This window comes from Biomphalaria glabrata, chromosome 1 (genome assembly GCF_947242115.1).
Source record: "Biomphalaria glabrata chromosome 1, xgBioGlab47.1, whole genome shotgun sequence".
Classification (NCBI taxonomy): Eukaryota; Metazoa; Mollusca; class Gastropoda; family Planorbidae; genus Biomphalaria; species Biomphalaria glabrata.
The window spans coordinates 67,488,681-67,513,084 of record NC_074711.1 but is presented as its reverse complement, the minus strand read 5'-3'; the positions used below and the strand labels follow the sequence as shown (position 1 = coordinate 67,513,084).

General features: G+C 35.4%; 1 protein-coding gene across 3 annotated transcripts; it reads left to right on the top strand.

The window, feature by feature from the left end:
• Positions 1-190: 190 nt before the first annotated feature.
• Positions 191-23,882, top strand: LOC106061312 (putative ferric-chelate reductase 1 homolog). Of its 3 annotated transcripts, none has more exons than XM_056009974.1 (15): positions 196-587; positions 2,185-2,285; positions 3,718-3,861; positions 4,100-4,251; positions 5,279-5,370; positions 5,502-5,601; positions 6,899-7,114; positions 8,191-8,283; positions 9,109-9,268; positions 10,998-11,114; positions 11,392-11,507; positions 14,500-14,589; positions 14,865-15,021; positions 21,182-21,331; positions 22,978-23,882. In XM_056009974.1, exons 2-15 carry the CDS (start codon positions 2,204-2,206, stop codon positions 23,121-23,123), a joined length of 1,815 nt encoding a protein of 604 aa, XP_055865949.1. In that variant the 5' UTR covers positions 196-587; positions 2,185-2,203; the 3' UTR covers positions 23,124-23,882. The 3 variants fall into 3 exon arrangements, with proteins under 3 accessions (XP_055865966.1, XP_055865949.1, XP_055865959.1); XM_056009984.1 differs by lacking the exon at positions 196-587 and adding an exon at positions 1,743-1,866; XM_056009991.1 differs by lacking the exon at positions 21,182-21,331 and having other exon boundaries at positions 191-587.
• The last annotated feature ends 522 nt before the right edge of the window (positions 23,883-24,404 follow it).

Sequence of the window (24,404 nt, the reverse complement as noted above, 5' to 3'; positions counted from 1 at the left end):
TACGATATGCTTTCACTTGGTTAGCGTTGCCCTGTGACCAAACGTGTACAGGAATGAATCTATTGTTATCCACGCTTCACGTGCACACACACACACACACACACACACACGAGAGAGAGAGAAAGAAAAAAACGCACCCACACACAAAAGACAGTGATGGCTTTCAATACCTTTTTGTTTGTTATCAGTTAACCTGGTGTCCCACATGACTCACAGCAACACAAAATGTTGCTCCATCATCATACTATCACTTCCCATTTGTGTTGGTCATGTTCATTTCCATTTGCTCATTTGACTGTAAACTCTGAGAACCTTTGCAGTTTGAGCTATAGGCCTACAACATCTACAGCGGGTATTGATGAGTTGTATCGACATTCTGAGATTGGAAAGTTGAAAACAGCCAGTTGTGGCAGCCCAACAGTTACTGAGTGTGCTAAGAGGCTGAAAGTCTTGTAGTAAGACTTTAAAAACATTGTTGCCAACGGGTCTTGATTATGTCAATGTCTTGGATTACTTAATGTAAATAACTTGGAGACATTAAAGAAAAATTAAATTCTTGATTAGAAAAGATCAACGAAACAATTCACGTAAGTGTGCTTTGATTGTATTTAACACACGTATTTGGTATTTCTTGCTTGTTTTAATTAAAAAAGCTGCTACTCAATGTCGACAAGTCAAATCGATACATTTAAATGAAAAATAAATTTAATCTGAACTTCCCCCGAACGAACGCACACATCTTTTTACGATAACTCCATTGAACTCGTACCTTTGTGGAAACTACAACCTGGGTTGACACGGATCTTGAAAACGGCTCTAAAGATTCTCTAAGAAATTTGACAGTTGATGATAGAATTTTAGAATTTTAATTTTCCAATTTTTAGTGCAAATTTAAATTTAAAACAAGGTTACAAAGACAGTTTGTGTGGAAACACAAACAATTATTTTGAAATCCTCAACTGTATGCTGTAATTTACGTGACTTGTGAAATACGTTTTCCACCCGTTTCAAATTTCCCGGTTGTTTTATTTTGACATAATTTGGTTGTTACTTCTAAACATCCCACGGGTCAGCCTTAAAGGTGAAGGGGGGGGGGCGTCAGGCAGAGTTCAAGCCTGAGAACATTGAGACGATACTCCAGAGCGCATACCACACGAACAGGCAGCCATCTAGTGTTAAGCTTTACTCTTTAAGTTATACCAAAGTAATGTTTAAAATAACTATTAAGATTACGACTTCGCAGTAGATTTTCTTTTTTACCTAATGAGATTTCCTACAGCCCCTAAGTCTATTTAGCTACAGCACTTAAGTCTATTTATATACAGAGCCTAAGTCTATTTATTTACAGCACCTAAGTCTATTTATATACAGCGCCTAAGTCTATTCATGTACAGCATCTAAGTCTATCTATTTATTTACAGCACATAAGTCTATTTATATACAGCGCCTAAGTCTATTTATGTACAGCATCTAAGTCTATTTATATACAGCACCTATTCTATTTATATACAGCACCTAAGTCTATTTATACACAGCTCTTAAGTCTATTTATTTACAGCACCTAAGTCTATTTATATACAGCAAGTTTTAGAAGATGTCGTTTGCATACATGTGTTCCGTTTTTTTGCATATCATTTTTTTTATCATATGCAATCAAATTGGGGGCCGCATTGTATGGTAATCACTTGTCTAGACCAGTTGGGAAAGAGGGTAGGTAGAAATAAGTGGGGAATGTAACCGTGTTGGAACTCAGGGCTCAAGGCTCGTTACTCTTCAAGGGGACTAATTCAACTTATATCTCCACATCTGCCAAGTAGAATTTCTTTCCCTATTACTATACCAAACAAAGTAATAAATAACCAATAGGTAATTAAATAATAGGTTATTTTTAAAAATTGATTTTTGTTTTGTCAGGTACAAGAAATAATTATGCAAAATTTCAACTTGATACGAGATTGGGTGTTGGAGAAATAACGTTTACACACTTTGTACCAGACAGAGTGAGTTGATATAATCTTATTAAAAATATTTAGTCTCCAATGGGATTTGAACTCGACTCCCCTCAAACAAGCAGATTTATGTATCATAGGTATATTTATATAATATATATAAATACATATAAATCAATCAATCCATAAAATATATATTCATTTATTTATTTATATAATCATAATTTGTTTCCAGGAGTAACGCTTACAGAAAAATGGCTTTTGGAGATCAGAAAAACGTAAACAAAACCTTCTACATAAATCTACTTTGTATATTACAGCTACTGATATATGCCGGTAAGTTTCTAAATAGTTCTATATCATAACTTTTTCCTTTTGTCTTATCTGAATCAGAATGGCGGATCAACATTGTTTTGTTTAATCTAACATCTTCACACCTAATTATTGTATGAGAACAATACTATTAAGCAAGACAAACTAAAGGTTACCTAGACATTTATTACTTCCAGTGTCGGCACTATTTACACATTTTATTCAATTGTGAACAACGATCGATATGGAAGTAAAAAAATCCACTGAAAATATTTTTTCAAATCTAGAATTCAAAGCTTATTTTAGAGGTCATTAATTAAGGTAATTAATTGATTTAGCAAATCTAGACATATTTTGCCAATGCTAACAATCACCTCCACACCGAAAACTTTAGGATTATTGGGTGACGCACAAAAATATAAACAACGACCATATAATAAATGTAGTTATTGTTTTATTTAGTAAATTTTACACGGTAGCAGTTTCTACAAATGTGGTAAAAATGCATAAAGCGCTACATACAAGTGAAAGAAAATTCAAAAGTGAGAAATCTTTGCAAGAATCAAGCATCGCACACATTGTGTCTCAGTTTACTAGATTTAAAAGATTAATATTGCAATAACTTAAGGGAGGCAGCTCACCTAGGCAAGGAAGTTTATTTACCGGGACATCACAAATACATAAAACAACATTTGCCTTTAGCACAGCCTCTTCATGTCGGCTCTAGACTTGGGCGGAACTTGTTCTCTCTTCCTTCTAATGTTGACATCCTTTTCAGTCTTCGGCATTGGTTTAGATGGTGATGCGCAGGGCAGAGTTATAACAATCCTATACTCTTAAGCGAGCCATTCTTGTATGTATATATATATAACGTAGAGATTGTGCATCACTTGATGTTTCGTATTAAAGCCATAATGAACATACTTATTGCAATATTAAATGTCAGTGCTTAACCATGTTAGAAGCTACACTGCAAAGACTTTCTCCCAAGCCAATAATAGCCCAATAGTCTTACGCAAATGATGCAATGTAAAACGTTACGGCTTGAGCTGTGTTTTTCTATACTGTTGTGGGGACTTAAGAGACTTTCTATTCTAATCGCCATATAGAATTACATTGAGAACTAACAGAAAGAAAAAGTAACTCTTCAGATTGATAGTCTTTACCCAATCGTTTATTTTCGTAATTACAAAATTATTCCCAAAATGACTTCGGGTATTTATCCTTCCTTAAAAAATTATTCATCCGAGCGAGGCCCGGTCACCTGGTACTATTTTAATAAACTTGAAGTAATAAGGTCGGTCTTTGTGACGAAATTGAAATTGTAAAGTATGTTCATTTCGAATAAATCTCTTGTAATGTTTGTGGTTTTTTTTGTCTATATTTTTAATACAAATTTTCTTAATTATTAATGATTTTAACGCATTTTATTATGTACGATTTTTTTTCTTCAAAGGTGAAGGGTACCCCAATGGTGCTCCGACGTCAGTATGTGACAATCTGCTACCGATCCATGATAGTATTCTACCTCAAACTTCTGATGTACCGTACACAATTCAGCTAGAACCTGATCAGTTTAAACCTGGAGATAAAATTAAAGGTGGGAGCATTATGGATTATTTAGAAAAGTTATTTGAAGAAAAAAATTAACACATCAAAAAAAATAAATTTCAGAGACTCGAAAAGAAAAGGGTATGTGGTCCACTTCAAACAATAACATAAGTTAGTCCAACTTTTTTCCAAGCAGAAAAACATATGTAGGTGTGTGTGTGGGGGGGACTGTTTTTAATTCATAAATAGTAAAACATAAAATTAAAATACTTTTTTTTTCTTCATAGTTTCTATTGTTGATCCTAGAGGGAAATCACTTAAAGGACTGGTCATAGGAGCTTACATGAAATCTGGTAGATTGCTCAGTGTTGTTGGTCAGTTTCTTCAGTTTCCTACAGACAAACTAAAGCCGCTAAAGTGTACAGCTGGACAAATGAATGTAAGCTTTGTTTGTGTAGCAACCATATAGTAGAATTTACGATGTTTCATATTATGTATTCATTTCAAGTCCCAATTGTTAATAACTAGACTTTGTTTGTTTGAAATGTTTAGTGCTCGGTAAATCCACTTACACTGCAACGTTGAAGCCCAGTGTGGACTAATCAAAAAATTTTACTTCGCAGTAAAATAAAATGTCTCCGCTTTAGTGCAGTAATCTAAAATTCAATGCTTGAACACAGGAGATATCTTGGGATTGTGTGACACAGCAAGTCAGTGACTTCAATATAAACATATTACAATATTACTATAATTTCCAAGGCTCATTCGAGACCTCTTTCACAACCTTGGACACTGGCACTGAAAGAAGCATAGAAATGTACCGTGCCTAGAACTTATTTTAAAAACTGAAACAGAAAAAAAATCAGCAATAATTCTGAACACATGAGTTTAAATGTGGGTATTTATTTCCATAAGGTCACACATACTGTTTATCTTTTGTAAACAAATAGTTTAGTAGGCTAACATGTTGGTTATAGAAATAAAACAAAACAAATGAAAATGGTTCTTAATTCATAAATAAAATCAGAGACGTTAAAATCTGTGAATACTGTCATTACTAGCTAATACATTATTTAAATTAATGTTGATTACTAATAAATTATCACAAGTGTGCGTAATTCTGTATTCAAGCTCGCGCCGGCTGGTGGCAGGTATGAAAACAATGGAGAAAGTACAAACAATATGTTCATTGAAGCAATAAATGTAGGCCGCTTCAGTTCATTGATTTTTTGATCATTTGTAAGTGAGATTAGAATGATAATAACCATTTTATTTTTAACTGCACAAGGTGTCGCTTTCAGATGTCATGTATTTTTTTTTTACAATACCTTCTTCTTTTGTCACAAACCTTCTTCTTTTGTCACAGACCTTTTTTTTTTTTGGCATCTGCTGTCATTGATGTTTTTCTCTGATGTGTGCTTTTTAATTGTTGTTGATATTTGTTGTCGTGGAATTTCTATTTCCAGAATACATTGACTCATTCGAATGACATTAGCGTACATAATGTGTCACTGTTATGGGAAGCACCCCACGTGAACACTGGTGACGTTATTTTCAGGTACATTTGAATTCATTCGTTGATTAAAAGGGAGAGAATTTCATTCACACAAAAAAAAAATAGAAAAAATATCCGCCATTCTCAAATCTACTCTCTCTGTAAACATTCTTTCTACTCACGTTTCTCTCTAGGGTTACATTGCTTGAAAACTTCCAAACTTTCTGGACTGATGTTCGCCTGACTCTGAGAGCAATCGAGGATGTAAATGAGACGAAACCCACCGGACAAGAGGTTTGGCAATATCTTAAGCTAGCACATAGAGATTTTCGGAGTTGTAGTCTACAAAACTCGAAACCCTAAGCCCCATCTCACCCTTGACCCATAGGAAAGATTTTTCTCGTGGGTCAGGATTAATTAAGAATGAAGTAAAGCTCTCCATTATTTAAAATTTTTAAGGTACCCTTCATTTTGGACCAAACTTCGTGGAGGCACTGCATTTCGTTTCAAGCCACCCGCACCAGTGATTTTATGTGGCTATGCTGATGTTTTAATAGCACATCCATGATAGAGTTAGAGACTACCTTTGGGAAGAATGGAGAATGATAATTTAATGAGCAAAAGTTTGGTGGCGTATCACTTCTGTATACCCACCACACATCTAATTGTTTTTTTTTTCCATTTTAGTTATATTCATCACATTTTTCACCTGGACTTATTGTGAAATTGGCAGTGGAGTATCTAAGGTATTTTATACCTACTGCATAACTCCTTTAGATGCTCGCAAAAAAAAAAACGCGGAATATAATTTTTTGTTCTAAAATAACATTTATTTCACACTTTGGTGTTTCTTGAACTTTTACTTGCAACTCATCGATATTAATAATCTTCCTCCCATTAACTGGATCGTACTTGAATCATTCTATCACGCCTCTGGATATCGACTAGTTTTCGTTGAATATTTTTTTTGGAAATTATAATTTGAAATCCAACAATCTCAGGTAGTTCCTGTGTACAACGAAAAGGAATAATAGTTCGCCTGGAGAAACGCCTCAAACGTTCTTCATTAATGAAAAACGTACAGACATATATAGAGCACAGCATAGTTGATTATTGATATTGAAGTATTGGTTTTGGTTCCCATCAAAGCAAGAAATAGAAAATTTAAAAAATAATAAAATAATGTATAAGTAGAAGGTTGATCTAGATTTATATTATTTTCTTGTCGGTACCAGAATTTCTCAGCTTTAAAGGAAACAGGTACAACATTTATGCAATGTTTGTTGACAATTACAATATTTCACTGACCATGTCCAGAACTTTGAGCTGTTAGTTCGTACTATCTGAGATGAACTCCAATTGGTGGCAAGGCTGGAAGGGTCAGTCCTCCCATAGGGCCTTGGCGAGAAACTTTGCTGGGCGTAGTGCCTTTAAGCGGTTCATACTATCAAACTTGTCTCCATTGAATAGTGTTGAAATATTCTTTTCTTTTTCTCCAACTATTAGAAAATTAATAGATCAATGAAGACAAAATGCACAAAATGCACACCTTACGCAGTTATAATCAAAAGTCACATTTATTTCCATATAGGTAACTGACACTGTTTTATCAATGCCCCCCATTGACTTTGAGAGCTGCGGAGATTCCAAAGGCTGTTTCCTGTATCCTCGCTACTGCTCCGGGTCAGGCTGTTTGGCTGCTTTCACTTACTCTTACCGCAGTAACACTAGCGAGTTTCTTTTCGAACTGATGTCTCAAGCAGAACAGAATTATATTTCCCTAGGATTTTCAAAAGATTTGATAATGGTAATGTAGAAATGGCAATGTAACAATTACAACCTGAAAGATGACAATAATGTGACAATGATGTGACAATGATGTGACAATGATGTGACAATGATGTGACAATAATGTGACAATGATGTGACAATGATGTGACAATGATGTGACAATGATGTGACAATGATGTGACAATGATGTGACAGTAATAATGTGACAATTATAATGTGACATTTATAATGTGACAATGATATGACAATGATAATGTGACAATTATAATGTGACACTATTAATGGTAATGTGATAATACCATTGTGGCAATCATTATGTGACGATGATGGTAATGATCAACTTGTCAGTCTCTTGACTTGCGTGCAACCAAATCCCTCCACTACTCCGTTCAGCAGCTGCACTCAGCTGAGTATCAAGAGAGAAGCCGGTCTATTCCTCCAATGTTGCCCAGCCAGCTTTTCTTTGGTCTATCCTTTCTAAGTGCTCCCACCACTGTAGGCAGCCTTGGAGTTTTGTGTGTGTGTGTGAGTCGTGTCTTACAATCTGACCGAACCAGTTCAGCTTTCGTCTCTTCACAGTGAGTTCCTCAAACTCATATAGTTCTATATTAGTTGTATCTAAACATTTTGTCGTAGAGATTTTTTTTTCTAATTTAAATTATGTCACCACATCTGTCAAGTATGATTTCTTTCCTTTGTTCGATACCAAACAAATATTAGTTAATTACCGATAGTTAATTATATAATTTATTTTTTAAAATTGATTCTTGTTTTGTCAGGTACAAGAAAGAATTGTGCAAAATTTCAACTTGATCCGAAATTGGATGTGGGAAAAATAAAAACTTTTTTACTAGACAGACAGGCAGACAGACAAAGTGAGTTGTCTTAAAAAAATTAACTGAAAATTTTTTTTTCTGTAAAGAGACATATTAAAATTTAATTGTGTCCCATTTTTATCTTATGCTTGAACAAAAATAGTTTCACTACTAATATATTATCAAGAATTTTGGCATTACATTAACTCAACAATTAATGTTGTTAATACCATATTACATTGCAACATTTATTTCTTAATTTCGTTGTCTGTCTAAGGGAGGGAATGATGAAACTTTTACATGTGTCTCTGTGTATAACACAAGCGCTGTACAACATGGCTATAACCCTGGACACTATAACATCTTCAAGGTAATTGATTTTAATTAATCATTTATTATATTACTCTAACTGCCATTCATAACCTTTCCTGACCCTAAGTCTACATACATTGGCGATTTTCATGGACATCGTAGAAAGTATAAATAGATATTTTTTTGGTGTGCAAGGCTGGAATACATGATGAATACACAAGACACAGTGGTTTGCCTTTAATATCTATGTATGCCTTGTGTATTGAAAAACAAAGGCTGTTAAGTTATGTTTTTTAAAAGGTATACTTATAGTGAGTAGGCCTACTTTGTTAGCGCAGTAGAATGTTTTTTTTTTAAGTTCTTCACAAACTAATTTAATTACTGTTCTATTATCATTGTGTGAATGTATGACATTGGAGCAACATAAAACTTATATAAAAACAAATGTGTAACTTTCTAGCGTAATAAAATAAAAGAGATACCAATATGAATGGCTACACTCGATATGTCGTTACCGAGACAAGAATTCAGTTCCAAGGTGAAGGCAAAGGACAATAACTCCAGTTTTGTTGAGTCTAGTCAAATAATGTCCCTTAAAGAACAGGCCATTTTAAAAAATCTCGGAGATAATTGTGCATTTTAGAAGTATTGTCTAGTGCAATCCTAAAAAAAAATGTAAAATCTTATCCAAATTTCTTTTTTAGTTGGCGACATTGATAGTTCAAAGCCTCCTTAAAATTGTTCGGTAATGCTCTTTATAAATAAATTCTTTACTACTTGGTGCTCACATAGCAACTTTGTAGGAAACCAAAAATCGGCCACAGAAATATGAATTTTTTTTAACGTTAATTCCATTTTGTCTCTCACCTTTTTACGTTTTTAGAATTCTATCACAGAGTACGGGATTTTGTCTCAAGACGGAACATTGCAGTGTCGATTCTCTATTCCTGTCAACACATCGATACAAGACATTGAAGCATCAACAGTGTACTCCCACTTTAACGAGACATTTGTACAGCTAGCATGGGGCTCAGCCATGCCTAGTAAGTGGCTAACATTAATAGTAGCACATGTGAATAAGATACTGTCTCTTTCACAAACTGATATAAATCTATCTGGACTCTTATATTGGTACCAAGGGCTCTATAACTGAACAGAAACGATACCCAATCAAGGTGTATACTTTATCACCCTCATTAAACGACTGCGTTTATCTGTGCACTTCAATGGGCTGTCTGAAAGTGGCCCGTGGCTCAGTAGGCAATAATTAGCTTTTCAACTTTTTCAAAATGCGTGTGTCGCCTCATGCTACAGTGGTAATGGGTTAAGACAGTGATGAGCAAACTTTTGGAGTAGCGGCCTAAAAACGTAAAGGAAAAATTGTGTTGGGCCAAAAAACATTTTTTTTAATTAGAAAAATACAGAAAGTTAATATTAGATTTAGCCTATTGATATCGACATTGAACAATAACAGTTGTCATAATTGGGTTCAAGTTGGAATGTAGTTATTCTTTCGAGTGGACCGAGGTGTTCACCCATAAATCTATTTCTGACACAGCTTCATCTGAGTATCATTACTGAAAAACTGCTTTTTAAGTACATTGAACACATTTTCTGAGCATGAAAAACAACAACAACTGGATTTCGCCAGCAAATAGCCTCTTCTTAATTCCAAACTTGTTTTCCTTCACATCAGTCAGTGAATTAATCCTCATGAAACAGCTGATTGGCAAATTTTTAAAAGTTGTTACCTGAAAAGTACTTTTGTCGTTTTTTCAGTAAAGGACATCAAAGTATTTCTATTGCATGGAACTAGGGCACTATGGATATTGTGTGTACATCCATGTGAATGAAAAGTATTTACAAGCATTACTATTGCTTGATTACTGTTTTATATTTAAGAGTCATACAGAGAATGCATTCTGATTTATATGCATCAGAAAAATGTTTCTAAATGCATGCATGCTTTGTTATATTTTTTTTATGCTTCTTATAATACAAATTGTGCAGTAAAATAGTCGATACTCTTGTCCATAGTAATCTAGCGGTGCTGTGATGTCATCATATCCATGGTACTCTCATTCAAATCTTGATGTTCAAGTTTTAGTTATTATTTTTGTTTTATAATCCCTTTTATTGCCCGGACATAAAACTTGGCAAACTTAATTCATTCTTAACAAATTCTCCATAAAAAAGTTTTTTGAGCAATATATTATTCGTATTATAGGCCTACTATACAATCATAGACATATGTAGGGGATAAGTCTATGGCTTTTTCTTTTCTTTTGTCATCGGTTGATGAATACATAAGACACTGGTTTGCCTTTAATATTTATGTAAAACTACTTCTACAGTTTGGTCTACCATTTTTTTTAAGACACGACATTCACACGGATTGAACCTTTCCGAGGACGGACTTGGCCGTATGTTGCCCTTCACTAGGTTAAGATATCCGTATCTTAATTAAATTATTTAGTCCATAAAATGACAAGGTATTTGCTGCATTCAAAAGTGTAATTACTAAACATTTGGTCTCCACTAACACACACACATATGCTATCCCTCATCCGTGAAAAAGGTAAAAAGGCATGCCAGTAATTACATTTCATATCACCATGAACCCTTCTCAGAATTTGTCTTTCTTTGAGCTAAAGACATTTATTAGATAGGTAATTTTATGGATCACTTTTTAAAAGGTCCTTACAGAAAATCTTTACTTCTAAACATTATATTTTGATTATAGGTACTACTAATTAACAATTGTGTATCTAGATCGATTGGTCATTTTCAAACACGAGGACATGCCCCCACAGTCGGATGTGCCAATAAACTTACGAGAACGTTCAATTCACAGAGGATCAGCGTTTCCATTTCTGGTTCGTTCCCATTGTAAGTAGAAACTTGCTTTGTTTTGTTCTTTGTACTCTTCATGGTAAGGACATATCCTATTCAGACACTGTAGAATAGGACCACAGCTTGTGGAGCAACGAAGACTTTTTACAAAAAATATGCACGCTGATTAAATAGAACGTTGAAAAATACATATTTATTGACAATGCTTTAAATTTAATTAAAATACAAAACAATAAATTTAAAACTTCGATAAATGACTAAACATCATCTATATTTAAAGACACGGTTTCTGTACCTCTTTTTTTATCTATAGGTGTTTTAATGACAGTTTCTTGGGTTTTAATGTGTGGAATGGCTATTGCTATATCAAGATATTTTAAAGACTTTCTGCCAGATGTCAAAGTTGCCAACACAAAGGTTTGGTTTCAGGTAGATACTCTTATAAACATTGCACTCCAAATGTTGTCTACTGAAGTCCAGAAAGTATTGTCCTGATCTAGGCCGGATTTAGGTATGTGGAGGCTTCAGGCCAGAAGTTGTGTAGATGCCCCTCACACTTTTTCAAAAGCTTCAATAAAAATCCACCTATTAATAAAAAAAAAATCTACAAGTACGCACCATATTATAAAAGAAAGAGATTACTTGTAAATTAATTTTATGATAATTCTATGCTGTATCAGTTGTCGTTCTTATGTTTACATGTGCTTGTAACTCGTCTGTAAGAATGTGTTCACGAAATGTGTGTTGTGTAGTCAGTCAGTGTGTTAAAGTCATACTAAGCGGACATGATTTTCGACTCTCTTATCTTTATGTACATAACAATTAAATATAATTTTCCTTCATTTAAATAAGGCGCCATTATTCTTTCATTTTAAAAAGACATGATGCATATTTTAGTAAAAAACATTTCAATCCTATACTCTTAAGCGAGCAATTCTTGTATGTATGTATATATATTTATATATATATATATATATATATATATATATAAATTTTATTTCGAAAACGGCTCTAACGATTTTCTTTAAAATTTCACGGTATGTGCATAATAAGGAGAAAAAAATTCTCAACTCATTGGCCACATTGGGAAAACTCGAGATCGACCGTTATATCGGTTTGAAATTGCCTCATTATCGAAAAATTAAGTTTGGCTAGAATGTTTTATGAATGAAAATTTTCCATGACGTAAACGGGAAAAACGCTGCTTACGTCACTAGGCTTACCGCAGTACACTAAAATATTTCTTTGCAAACAAGAACAAGTTTTAAAGAATCAATAGACCTTATTAAACATTTGCGCACCATGTTACTGTAGATTGATTTATTATAGAACTATGAAATAAAAGTAATGAAATAAATGTGCCGATGTATGATTAGTTATTGTGTTTTAAGTGCTTAATAAGTTGTTTACACTTTAATTGTGTAGAGCGGTGTAGATACCTTTTACTTTGTTGTTTATTTTGCTGCTGACCTCCAGCTGTCTCGTTCTGAGGTTGCATGCAACCATGTGCTCTCTTCTATGTCAGCTAAGTCAAGTTTGCGCCATAAGCTGGTGTTTTAAGCGTCTCGGTGTTACGTCGCCCACTTTTTAGCTCACCAAAAAAGACTGCCTTTGGCATGCGTTCGTCTGAGATTCGTCTCCCTTACAGGATACTGCTCTGTCCAGCGTAACTTTCGGACTTAAAGAATTCCCTCTATACAAAGGCCGCGGATACACATTTGAGACCAAAAGAAAATTTGCTGCCGTGGACAGACGCAGACGCTAAAAGAAAATCTTAATCGAGCACCGCGGACAATGGTTATGCTTGCCTTGGATGTGGCAAGATATGTAGGTCACAGCTGCAATCCTCATTAATTTTCGGACTCTAAGACAAGCCTTATTATTATTATTATTTTGCTGGTGAATTATTACCATGTGTTCATGCTTCGGTGTCTACTGTCCTGTACCAAAACAAAGAAAATGGTCATAACACAGCTTCTCTACGCCTTACTAGCTCACACTAAACATGATATCTAGCGAGCGGTCAACGAGTTTGCTTACGCTGCAGCCTCTTTTGATTTAACTATAAACCTCGGTAAAAAGCTTGGAGTTAGGGCGTGTTGACGGAAAGCCCAGGAGAGATCTGAATGGAGGGATGTGTAAAAGCAGGTCATAGCACCACTGGGATGGATGGATGGTAAAAGCCGGTATGAACTTCTTATAGTCCGACAGTCAGGCTGGGCAGGGCACGTATCCCATATGGGTAACGAGCATATTATTCGGCGTAACAGAGATGCCCTACGGAAACGTTTCTTTAAAAAACTAATGCAATGATTTAAGTCTAATAAGAAAAAATGAGCCATTTTACTTTGTCACTAAGTGCATGTTTTACCCTATAACGTAGAGAAGTTACACTGCAAAGACTTCTTCCAAGCCAATAATAGTAAGCCTACAATAGTTTTACGCAAAAGATGGATTGCAAAACTTTAAGACGGACTTGAGCTGTAGTTTGTCTAGACTGTAGGAGGACTTAAAAGACTTTAAATTTAATCGACATGTTCAATTAGGCCTACAATTAGAACTAACAAAACACTAAAACAACTCTTCAGATTAGTAGTCTTTATCCGATCGTTCATTTTCGTAATTACAAGAATATTCCCAAAATGACTTCGGGTATATAACCTTCCGAAATTATTTAACCGAGCGAGGTTCGGCCACCTGGTACAAAAATATTCTCAAAATGACTTCGGGTATATATCCTTCCTTAACAAATTATTCATCCGAGCGAGGCTCGGTCACCTGATATTGTTTAAGTAAATGCGGAACTACTGTGGTGTATTACAAGCATACTTTAAGCAGACATTTCGTAATCAGCACAGTGGTGGTAAAAATTCGAATTTTTTTTTTTAAATCTATAAAGTTGCTAACCCATTGAAATTTGGATTTTTCCCTCTATTGTTTGGGAGGGGGGGGGGGTCTTTCTTGTGGAGTCCCCTGGGTAGTAGCCGCGCCTGTCCTTCCCTTAAATCCAGCCCTGGTCAGGATAATGGGGGCATTGTTTTTATGTTTGGATTATTCTATTAGTTTATTAGAAAATCAAGGCTACAACTCTATGTGGAGGCTTTGACGATCATTTAAAATTTTTAAGATGTATCTGAGTTCAGCCAGTTCTTATGGTTGCTTGACCATTTGTGAGGAGAGGTATCTTTTGTTTAAAGCTGGACTTATTACCCTCACGTCGTTGGCTGACCAACCAACATTGAAACTTCATGGTCGTTCTAAACAAATCAAAATGTAATTTACTTACCTTCAATTAATATTTAATTTAATTTGGTCAAACACATCGTGTTTCTTCCCCTTGGTTTTTAGTTCTAGACACTTTCATATTTACAACTAAAAATGTTCAGAAGTGACGATCATGTCTACTATGTTATTGTCACAGCTGCACAGAGGGCTAGCCTTGACAATTGTCATATTGACCACAGCTGGTCTTATCTGTGTGTTTGCTCACTATGGATCCCGGATCAGGCAGGTGAGTTCACGTGTTGATTCATTCTTTAAAAAAACAAACAAACTTAGATTACTTTTTCGAACATCTTTAGATATAAATGTAAAGATCACAACGCATTTGACTGACTATCAATATTATATAAAGATTATATTGCAAAACTCATTGTATTAACAAAGTGTTAAGTTCATGAAACGAATATCAGTTGCACGAGTTATCATAATTACGTATAGATTAGCATTAATCCAATTCAGAAATTAATTTTATGTGATGGTTGATAATGAGCTCTATTTGAACAGGCTGCAGTGCCACACTCGTATGTTGGTCTGGCTGTAGTCACAGCTGCTTATGTTCAGATGTTGAGTGGTCTGTTTAGGCCGTCGCTTGACCATCCAGCACGTTGGGTCTTCAACTGGTGTCATCGTTTGCTGGGTCTGTCTATACACGTTTTAACAGGTTGGTTTACTGTCTCTCAATCAAATGTCAATAATGTATGGGTAGGTAGACCTCTACCATGTGAGCTCAGACAGTATACTTCAGGCACACAAGATTTGATTTTTTTTTTAAATGGTTTACTCAGATTATACTTTCGTGTACACTAACCACTAGCGGATCCAGTACTTTGGAGTGGGGGGGGGGGCGATTTTTTTCCAATTCCTAACCCTATCGCCCAATAAACCCTAACCCTATGCATAAACGTGCGTACAGCATATATATATATATATATATATATCATGGGCGTAGCCAGGATTTTTTTCGGGGGGGGGGGGGAGGGGGCTCCCCCAGCCCCCTCCCCCCCGCGAAAAAAATATTTATATGTATGTGTGTGTACATAATCTTTATTACATTCTGACCCATCATTCTTTCGGAAGACGTTTATTGTGCCCTAGAATAGATTGGTGGAAAAATTGTAGACATTGCTAGCAAGGGGGTCTGGGGGAGCGCTAGGAGCTCCCCCTGCGCGGGGTGGAGCCTTGTCGCCAAGCACTATTTCTGATATTGAAAGCCAGCAAAATGCATATTCTGAGATATCTATAGTGCATTTTGCTGCTATTCAAAAGTTTTATTTCAAAAACCTAATGTGCTATTCTTACTGATTTACACCTTCCCACGCCATTCGGCGCATTTGCCGTCAAGCTATTTCCACAAAAATCTGTCACTGGTAATGTCTGAGGCCTCTTCCCACCTGCTCTGAGAAACTCCATGAATGTGTGGCGGCAAGTTGTACTAGGATGTCATCGCAACTCTTCTTATGCCTAATTCATTTTGTCGGAGAACATGTCCCGCAAATCTCATGCGACGCTCTGTCACAATCTTACTAAGGGGTCGACTCCCAGTTCAGCATAGGATTTCCTTGATTTACACCCGATCTCTATAACTGACTTCTAAAATCTGTTTTAGCCATCTTTGTTGAGCCAAATTTAGTGTTTTTCAATTTCGGCAGATGACTATTCACTGCACTTTATTAATTGAGCCCCGCCACTGGTAGAAATGTGTAACCTCTCTTGAATACGCTCTTGGAATTAAGTGACTGTTGTTTGCTTTAGATTTTATATCGAAAAAAAGTGAAGTTTTATCGTCAAAATCATCTCTTGTGGATTTTGAACTAAAATATCTCTGGAGTTATGGTGTTTTTTTTTTACATTTAAAACCCCATTTAGCTACGGACGTAGAATTTAGTAACTGTAGTTTGCTTTAGAATAATATTGAAGATAGAGGTTTTCCACCTCAAAACGCTCTGTAGGGGGATTTTAAACTCAAAATCATTTGGAGGGGTTTTAAACTTTTAAAAAGGACATCTGTAGGAGAGGGATTTAAACTCAAAACCCACAATTGTCTTGGCTACGCTCAATTTTAGTGTGTAATTTGCTTTTTTATATTGAAGAGGTATTTAATAGCATTAGACCGCTCTGAAGGGGGGTTTAAACTCAAAACTCCTTTTGGCAACGCTCATAGCATTTTGAGTGCGTAATTTGCTTTTTTTCTTACATTGAAGATGTCTTTTTAGCTTCAAACCCCGCTTGCGGGGGGTTTAAACTCAAAACCACTTTGGCTACGCTCATAGATTTCGGAGTATGTAATTTTTTTTTATATTGAAGAGGGGAGTTTAAACTCAAAACACCTTTGAATACACTTTATTTTTAATATTAAAGAGGTATTTTTTACCTTCAAACCCCGCTGAAGGGGGGTTTAAACTCAAAAATGAGTCAAAATCCATTTAGCTACGCTCATAACATTTTGAGTGCATAATTTGAGTTTTTTTATATACCGGGTAATGAAGACGTATTTTTTAGCTTCAAACCCTACTGAAGAGGGGGTGGGGGTTAACTCAAAACCCCTTTGGCTAAGCTCATAAAATTTGAGTGTGTAATTTTCTTTCTTTTATATTGAAGAGGGGGTTTATCGTAAATTTTGGAGGGGTGTTAAAAATCAAAATATTCCTTAACTGTGCTCGTGAAATCTGGGGGTTTGTAGTTTGGATTTGTTTTTTTTTTTTTTTATAGAAGAGTGGAATTTAACTGCGAAAACCCCTGGTAGGGGGCTTAAAACTCGAACCCCCCCTGGTAGGAGGTTTTAAACTGGAACCCCCCAAATAGGGTTTTTAAAACTCGAAACCCCCTGGTAGGGGTTTTAAACTCAAAAACCCCTGGTAAGGGGTTTTAAACTCAAAACTTCCTTTGCTGTGCTAGGGCAAGTGATAGGTTAGTCTTAAAATCTCACCTAAAATAAACAAAATCAAAGCAAAAAATCAGTCACTAAATTCCGTTCCCCCCCCCCCCCCCGAGGGGGGATTTCATTTCGGGTGGGGGTTTGAACCCCAACCCCCCCCTGGCTACGCCCATGATATATATATATATATATATATATATATATACCAGGATACCCTTGGGGGGGGGGCGATCGCCCCCTACCTGGATCCGCCAGTGACACTAACACACAAGACCAACAGGTTAACGCATCCACGGCCAGACAATATAATACTGTTGAGCAGTCAACGTATTTTTATTGACAAGGTTTTTAATTTCCATTATTTATGAAATTATGCAGTTAAAATCTATCACTAAAGTTTCAATTTGTATTCAAAATTGTTAATTAAAAACAGGTTAGACAACCTTTGATTATGTGAAACTAGGAATGTTATATTAAAACTTTCAAAACGTTTTCTTTATTTTTGTCAAGAAGGGAAATTTTGTGGTTTCTAAAAGTATCAATGCAAGGCATAAGGCCACTGAGACCAAGATTTTGTCGAGTCCATATTATTGTACAAACGTCATCACATGGCCTGACTTAACCCCCTTCGGAATATTAAAAAAGTTTTTAGAAGATACGATTTAATGAAATGCTGAACATTGTACATACTTAGGTCTCGGTAAATATTTTTTTTTAACTCTTCAATTAAAAAAATAAATAATCACATTGCTAGGTCGTGTTTAGGAAACTTTTTGGTTAGTATTGTGGTTGAGTTATTATTAAATTGAGTCATTTGTACAAAGCTTCTATCAACTCATTCTGTCTGTCTATTAAACATTTGTACACGTTATATTATTAAAACCCATTCTGGGATAAATTTAAAACTTTAAACAATTATTTATTTTACCCAATAAAGCATGAATTAATTACAAAATTAACCAATTAGTCAATCAATTATTGGTAATTAATTATTTTGTTTGATGCTGAATAAGGGGGAAAACTATTTCTACATTAATTAAAGAGAGATATGAAATATACGATCATCTGCATCTATTGCCAATGGTTAACAATGGTGCCATGTCAACACCATAACAACTGCCTTATTTCCTACAACCTATGTCAAGTGTCCTTTTTTAACTAAGCTTTACAGTAAAGCCTTGACTACCGAAATCTAGCAGTTATCATCTCAGTGATAACTTCAAAGTATTTACGATAACTCTAGCTCGTTAAAGAAATACATACACTGTCTTCTTTTATGACAATGTCAACAATCTATGAATAGCAAAAAAGTTACTGTAAACAGTAAACAAGATAACTATAGGATTGTGTGTTTACACACTAATAGGATTGTGTGTTCACACACAAACTCGTAGGAGGCCCTTTTTAGTTCAATATCGTGTAGGCCATGCAAGTCAAAGGGCAGGCTTTTATATTTGAGAGTGAAAGTAGATTATAACAACGCTTTCTGTTTCTTATGGATAAATGTTTATACTCAAAAAGACACAAAGATAAAGGCACATATTGTCCATATGCTAAGACAAATTTGTAGAATGCTCATTCTTCCCTAGCGCTATTAGTGCAAGGAATGGGATGCCTGAGCTAGTCAGGAAAACCAGTGACCTGGCAGAATTTAGGTCATTGGTTAATATGCATGACTAAATGCCTGACGTAATCATCTTCTTTTTTGAAGTAACGTCTGTATTATATAAGATAAGATAATGCTTATGTATTTGTATGATAGAGTGTGGAGAAAAGGTCTATTTTTGAAGATGAAAAAAATGGGCATCCATGGAAAAATGTACAGCTGGATCAGGGCATTCTTAAAAAACAGAACCATCCAAACCCGATTCGAAGGTGCCATCTCTAGTAAAAAAAAGTTTGGAAGAAGGACTACCACAAGGTTCAGCCCTTAGCTGCACTCTCTTTCTAATCTTCATGAATGACCTCCCGGACCTCATTTCGGTCAATAAGGCACTTTATGCAGACGACCTTTTAATGTGGACTACAGAGAAATATCCAGTGCTGACTAGATCCAAACTAAATAGAGCCCTCACAACTATCTCCACATATTCAAAATTATGGAAAATGGAAATAAACAAAGAAAAGTCAGGGTATTCAATCTTTAGCCACAGCAACAAAACAGCAAAAAGAAACTACATCCTAAAAATAGACTCTCAGCCAATAAATAAAGAAGAAAATCCAACATATCTTGGTGTAAAACTAGACCAAAGACTGTCTCTAAAACACTTTATGGCAGATTTAAAAGAAAAGGCATCACAAAGATTAAACATAATAAAACACCTAGCAGGAACATCCTGGGGAGCTGAAAAGAAAACCTTAAGACAGTTATACACTGGATATGTCAGATCTGTAATGGATAACTGTCTCTCCATACAAGTAGCTGCCAACAAAACCTATCAATCATCATTAGATACAATCCAAAACCAAGCCTTGCGGCTAATTAGTGGAGGTATGAGAACGACTCCCACAGCAGCCTGTGAAATAGACTCCAATATTGAACCTCTTAAGTTAAGGCGCAACAGAGCAGCATTAGAAGCTATTGAGAGATACAGAAGGTAGGAGGACGATTATCCAAATAAATTACTAACACAGAGAAATAGGAAAAACAACCCAAAAAAAAGCAAAGAACTCTGATCCAACTTACTGACGAACTAGCCCTAAAACACCACCTACCCTATAACAGAGAAAAAATTACCAGGTTTTCAAACATTACACCCGGACTAAACTACAAACAACCAACCATCAAAACACATTTACTAAATAACACCTTAACAAAAGAATCAAACCCACTGGAGCTCAAAGTAGGCACGCTTGAAACAATCGAAAGCTATAAAAAAAACAGCTATCCATATTTATACAGACGGATCGACTTTCAAAGCTAACATCAATGCTGGTCTTGGTGCCTTCCTGGTCTTCCCTAAAAATAAACACTTTGAGATAAGCGCACCCTGTGGTGATTACTGCTCAAACTTCCAAGCCGAAATTGAGGCAATTACCATAGCACTCCAGACAGTGGAAAACAAATTATATGAAGGAGTGCAACCACCATCAGATATTGTTGTCTTTACAGACTCCCAATCTACTCTGCAAGCACTTAACAGCAGCACCTCAAACAGCCCAAGAGAGTTGACAACACTCATTGTGATAATCCACCAGATGATATCAAAATTAAATATCAATATTACACTACAGTGGATCCCTGGACACATTGGCATCATGGGAAATGAAAAGGCAGATAAGCTATCAAAGGCAGGTTCATCTATGGAACAACCAGAACGACCTGTTAACTACCTCACCCTAAGGTCAATGTTAGTCAACAATCACAAAGAGGAGTGGCTCAACCAATGGGCATCAGGAAACACAGGCAGAGCCATGTACAGAGAAATGACTACGCCTAACAAACTGGACAGTATTAACTTCCTCCCCCGCAAAGAACAATCTATAATCTTCCAACTAAGAACAGGACACACACCACTATTAAATTACCACCTGAACAAAATAAACTCCACACAACTACCCCTTTGCAGACACTGCTCCCACCCCTTTGAAACCGTAAACCATATCCTCTTTGAATGCCCCTCCCTAACCCACCTTAGGCAGACCCTACTTCCACTACAGCCCAACATAAGCAACACCCTGTATGGCAGTGCTGAACAACTGAAGAAAACAGCACACTTTTTTTCCTTGGCACAGTCTGCAAAAGATCTCACAGCTCAGCAGCAATAAAGCTGGCTAGAAGAAGAAGAAGAAGAAGAATGCATTTGTATCTGTAAGTGCAGAGTTCTTCCCCGTAGATAAGCTTTTTTTAAAGGATTTTGCCTTGTTTGGTTTGATTTGTTAATAAATATTAGTGTTAATAAAATAAGTTGAAAATTGTCTAAAATCGTTGTTTTTTTTTTTTCAGCTGCAACGATCTATCTCGCTTTCAAGATCCATTATTTCCCCAGAGATTTAAAAAACCTTGGGATAATCTCTGTGTCATGTTGGGTTGCAATTCAACTTGTCTGGGTTTTAGTTTTCGAAATAGTCTCTTACTACAAACGCAAGCAACAAGGTGGGTATTCTTACAGCACGCAAGACACCTTGATCTAAGAACCTAGATCTAAGTTGAAAACTCTTCAGAGAAAAAAAAGCATCAAAAGAGCTGTTTTAAGAGATAAATGTCTACCAATTGATCTTTGGTCGTGGCGTAGCATGGCATAGCATTGTTGGGGAAAAGTAAAGGCGCGAAACACAAAAGAACCTAGATCTAAGTGGGAAAACTCTTTGAAAAAAAGTATCAAAAGAGATGGCGTCGAGATAAATTTCTATTCATTGATCTTTGGTCATGGCATAGCATGGCATAGTTGGGGAAAAGTAAAGGCGGTTGGTCGCTGTGCTGGCCACATGACACCCTCGTTAACCGTAGGCCACAGAAACAGATGACCTTAACATCATCTTCCCTATAGATCACAAGGTTTGAAAGGGAAACTTTGCTTTTCTTAACGTGACATAGCCACGCTAAGGTATTCCTAGCGATCAGGCCATCCCAGGGCCAATGTTTTTCTTTTTTTTTCTTCAGTATTTTTGTATTTATATCAGTCTCTTATACACAACACAAAAGACAACAAAACAAAGTGACGAAGACTTCTGAGGGCGCAGTCGTCATCATTCAATGTTTCACAATCTGTGTTTCACTGGAGCCAAAAGTTTTGATTTTTAGTGTAGAGCGAATACTGTGAAGTTCACCAGCCCTGTTACATTAATATTGTTATACTGTGAAGTTCACCAGCCCTGTTACATTACTATTGTTATACTCAACAAGGGACAAGGGTAACTTAGACACAATTGTCGACAGTTCGTTGATTATTGTTGTTGTTTGTTTGTTTTCCGCTGCTTCCTGTTCATGATCAATTACTCCGAAGCTCATCAGTTATACATTCATCATCGTAAATATAGGAGCATAAGGGAGTAGTTAGAACGAGGTTGGTTTCTAATATTTATAATATAATATCACAATATTTCAGATTTCTGAACATACATAAATCTGAAACTGTTCATAGTTCATGGTTTATAGTTATTCTTGAAATTATCTGGTTACTATCAAAGCCAAAAGTTCGGCCCCACACTCAGAGTTTTGCAAGACGAAATTATTTCATGTTCAGTTGAGCTTTAATTAGTCATTGAATGTAATGTAGTAACAAAAATACTGAATTTAAAAAGAGTCATGCTATAGACTTATTTACACATTAAAAGTGTTAATTAATGAAAAAAATGTACATTGATCTACAATTCTATATTATGAAACTATGATGCTGTTCAATATTTGACCAAATTGATGAATTAGAGTTTAAGAACTGACATATTCAACAAGCAAACGCGCAAAATGCTTGAACATTATACTCTGAGTACTTTTGATTGACTCTAGTCGTGACCTCCGTGACCCCATAGCGAAGGCGCCGCTCTAGTCAATGTCTTATTTTCTGAAAGGTGTGTGCATCAAGTGGGAGGGAGCGCCAGTCGCCTCAGTGCAGCCTGGCATGATTTGACTTCTTTCACGCTTAACTAAGAATTGAATGATCCACCATCTTGATACGCCTTTGATCTTTGGTTGTAGGCTACATGCATTCGAAAAGTAATTTTAACATCTTCTGATATATTTAAAAAAAACAAAAAACGATCATGTGATCACTACTTTTGTTATTATTTTCTTGTCTCCAGCTTTAGACTCTGAGACTCAAGCGATGCTGACAAATGTTGACACCCAGACTACATCCACCAAACTTGACTGGTTATTGCTGACACTTTACGTGATCTCTATGTTGGTTTGCTGTTTATTTATTGCTCTAACGTTTCTGTCCTATTAATGTTTAAATTGCACTTTTTATATTAGAACTTGAGAAATGTTTGAACAGACTTGATTGAAGATGACTTCGAAATCACTTTAATAAATGCAAACTAAACCGTGTGAATATTAATACGATTAGCCGACAAAAAGTAGTTTGAATGAAAAAAATTGAGCTGACCTCAATTTAGACTTTGGTCTTTCTTTATTAGTGTTCTAAACAAATTCCTAGAAGCCACATTAATTTACGAACTTTTCTTACAATATTATGTCAATCTAAGGTCTTAACTTATTACAATGCAAAGATATTTATTTTCTTGCCGACTTGTTGAGTCCAGCTCTCCTCTTCCAATACTCAGTATGTGTGTGTGTGTGTGTGTGTTGCTGTTTTTAAAGGAGAAAAATTAATATGAGGAGTTGGGGGGTGGGGGTCAGAATGTACACAGAACATAAGGGTCAACATTATGTCGAACTATTTGTTATGTACACTTATAGCATGTCATGTAATGTTCCATATATTTTAGTGGTAATATAATTTACTTGTTTCCAGGATATAGGAATAGTGATTTGTCTTTTCCGGTTCAATTTGTTTTAAAATTGCGTTTTTGTATTAAGACAAGACTCAAGATGAATTTGTTTGAATGTGTTAACAATATGATGATATTATTTGCCATTTTAATGTATTTATTTCGCAGATATTTGTATGTTCCAAGTTGTACTAAACTTTATAATGAATTTATTTTTCAATTCAGTATCACAAAAATAAAACTGAAATTTCATACATTTGACTTTAAAAAAAATCATGAGACATTGAACTTTGAAACTTGTGTGAGATGGACAAAATACGTGCAAGATGGCCAGAATACTTAAGAGATGGACAGAAAAAAAAGTTCTATGAAGAAAACGAGAGTGAATTTGGAAGAGAGAGAGAGAAGAAAAAAATACTTAAGAGAATAGCATATTTTTATCTAGAGATCCAAACTAACAAACTTATAACTCAAATTTCACAGCATATGCAAATATTTATTAACCTTTTCCCATCATACAGTAGATAGATTAATATTTCTCAATTAACCCCTTCATTTATTCTAATAGTAGATATCATACAGTACACAACTTAATATTTCTCAATTCACCCCTTCATTTAATTCAACTACCAGGTATAATACAGTACATCAGATAAATATTTCTCAATTCACCCCTTCATTTATACAATTACCAGGTATAATACAGTACACAGATAAATATTTCTCAATTCACCCCTTCATTTATACAATTACCAGGTATTTCTCCATTTCCCTAT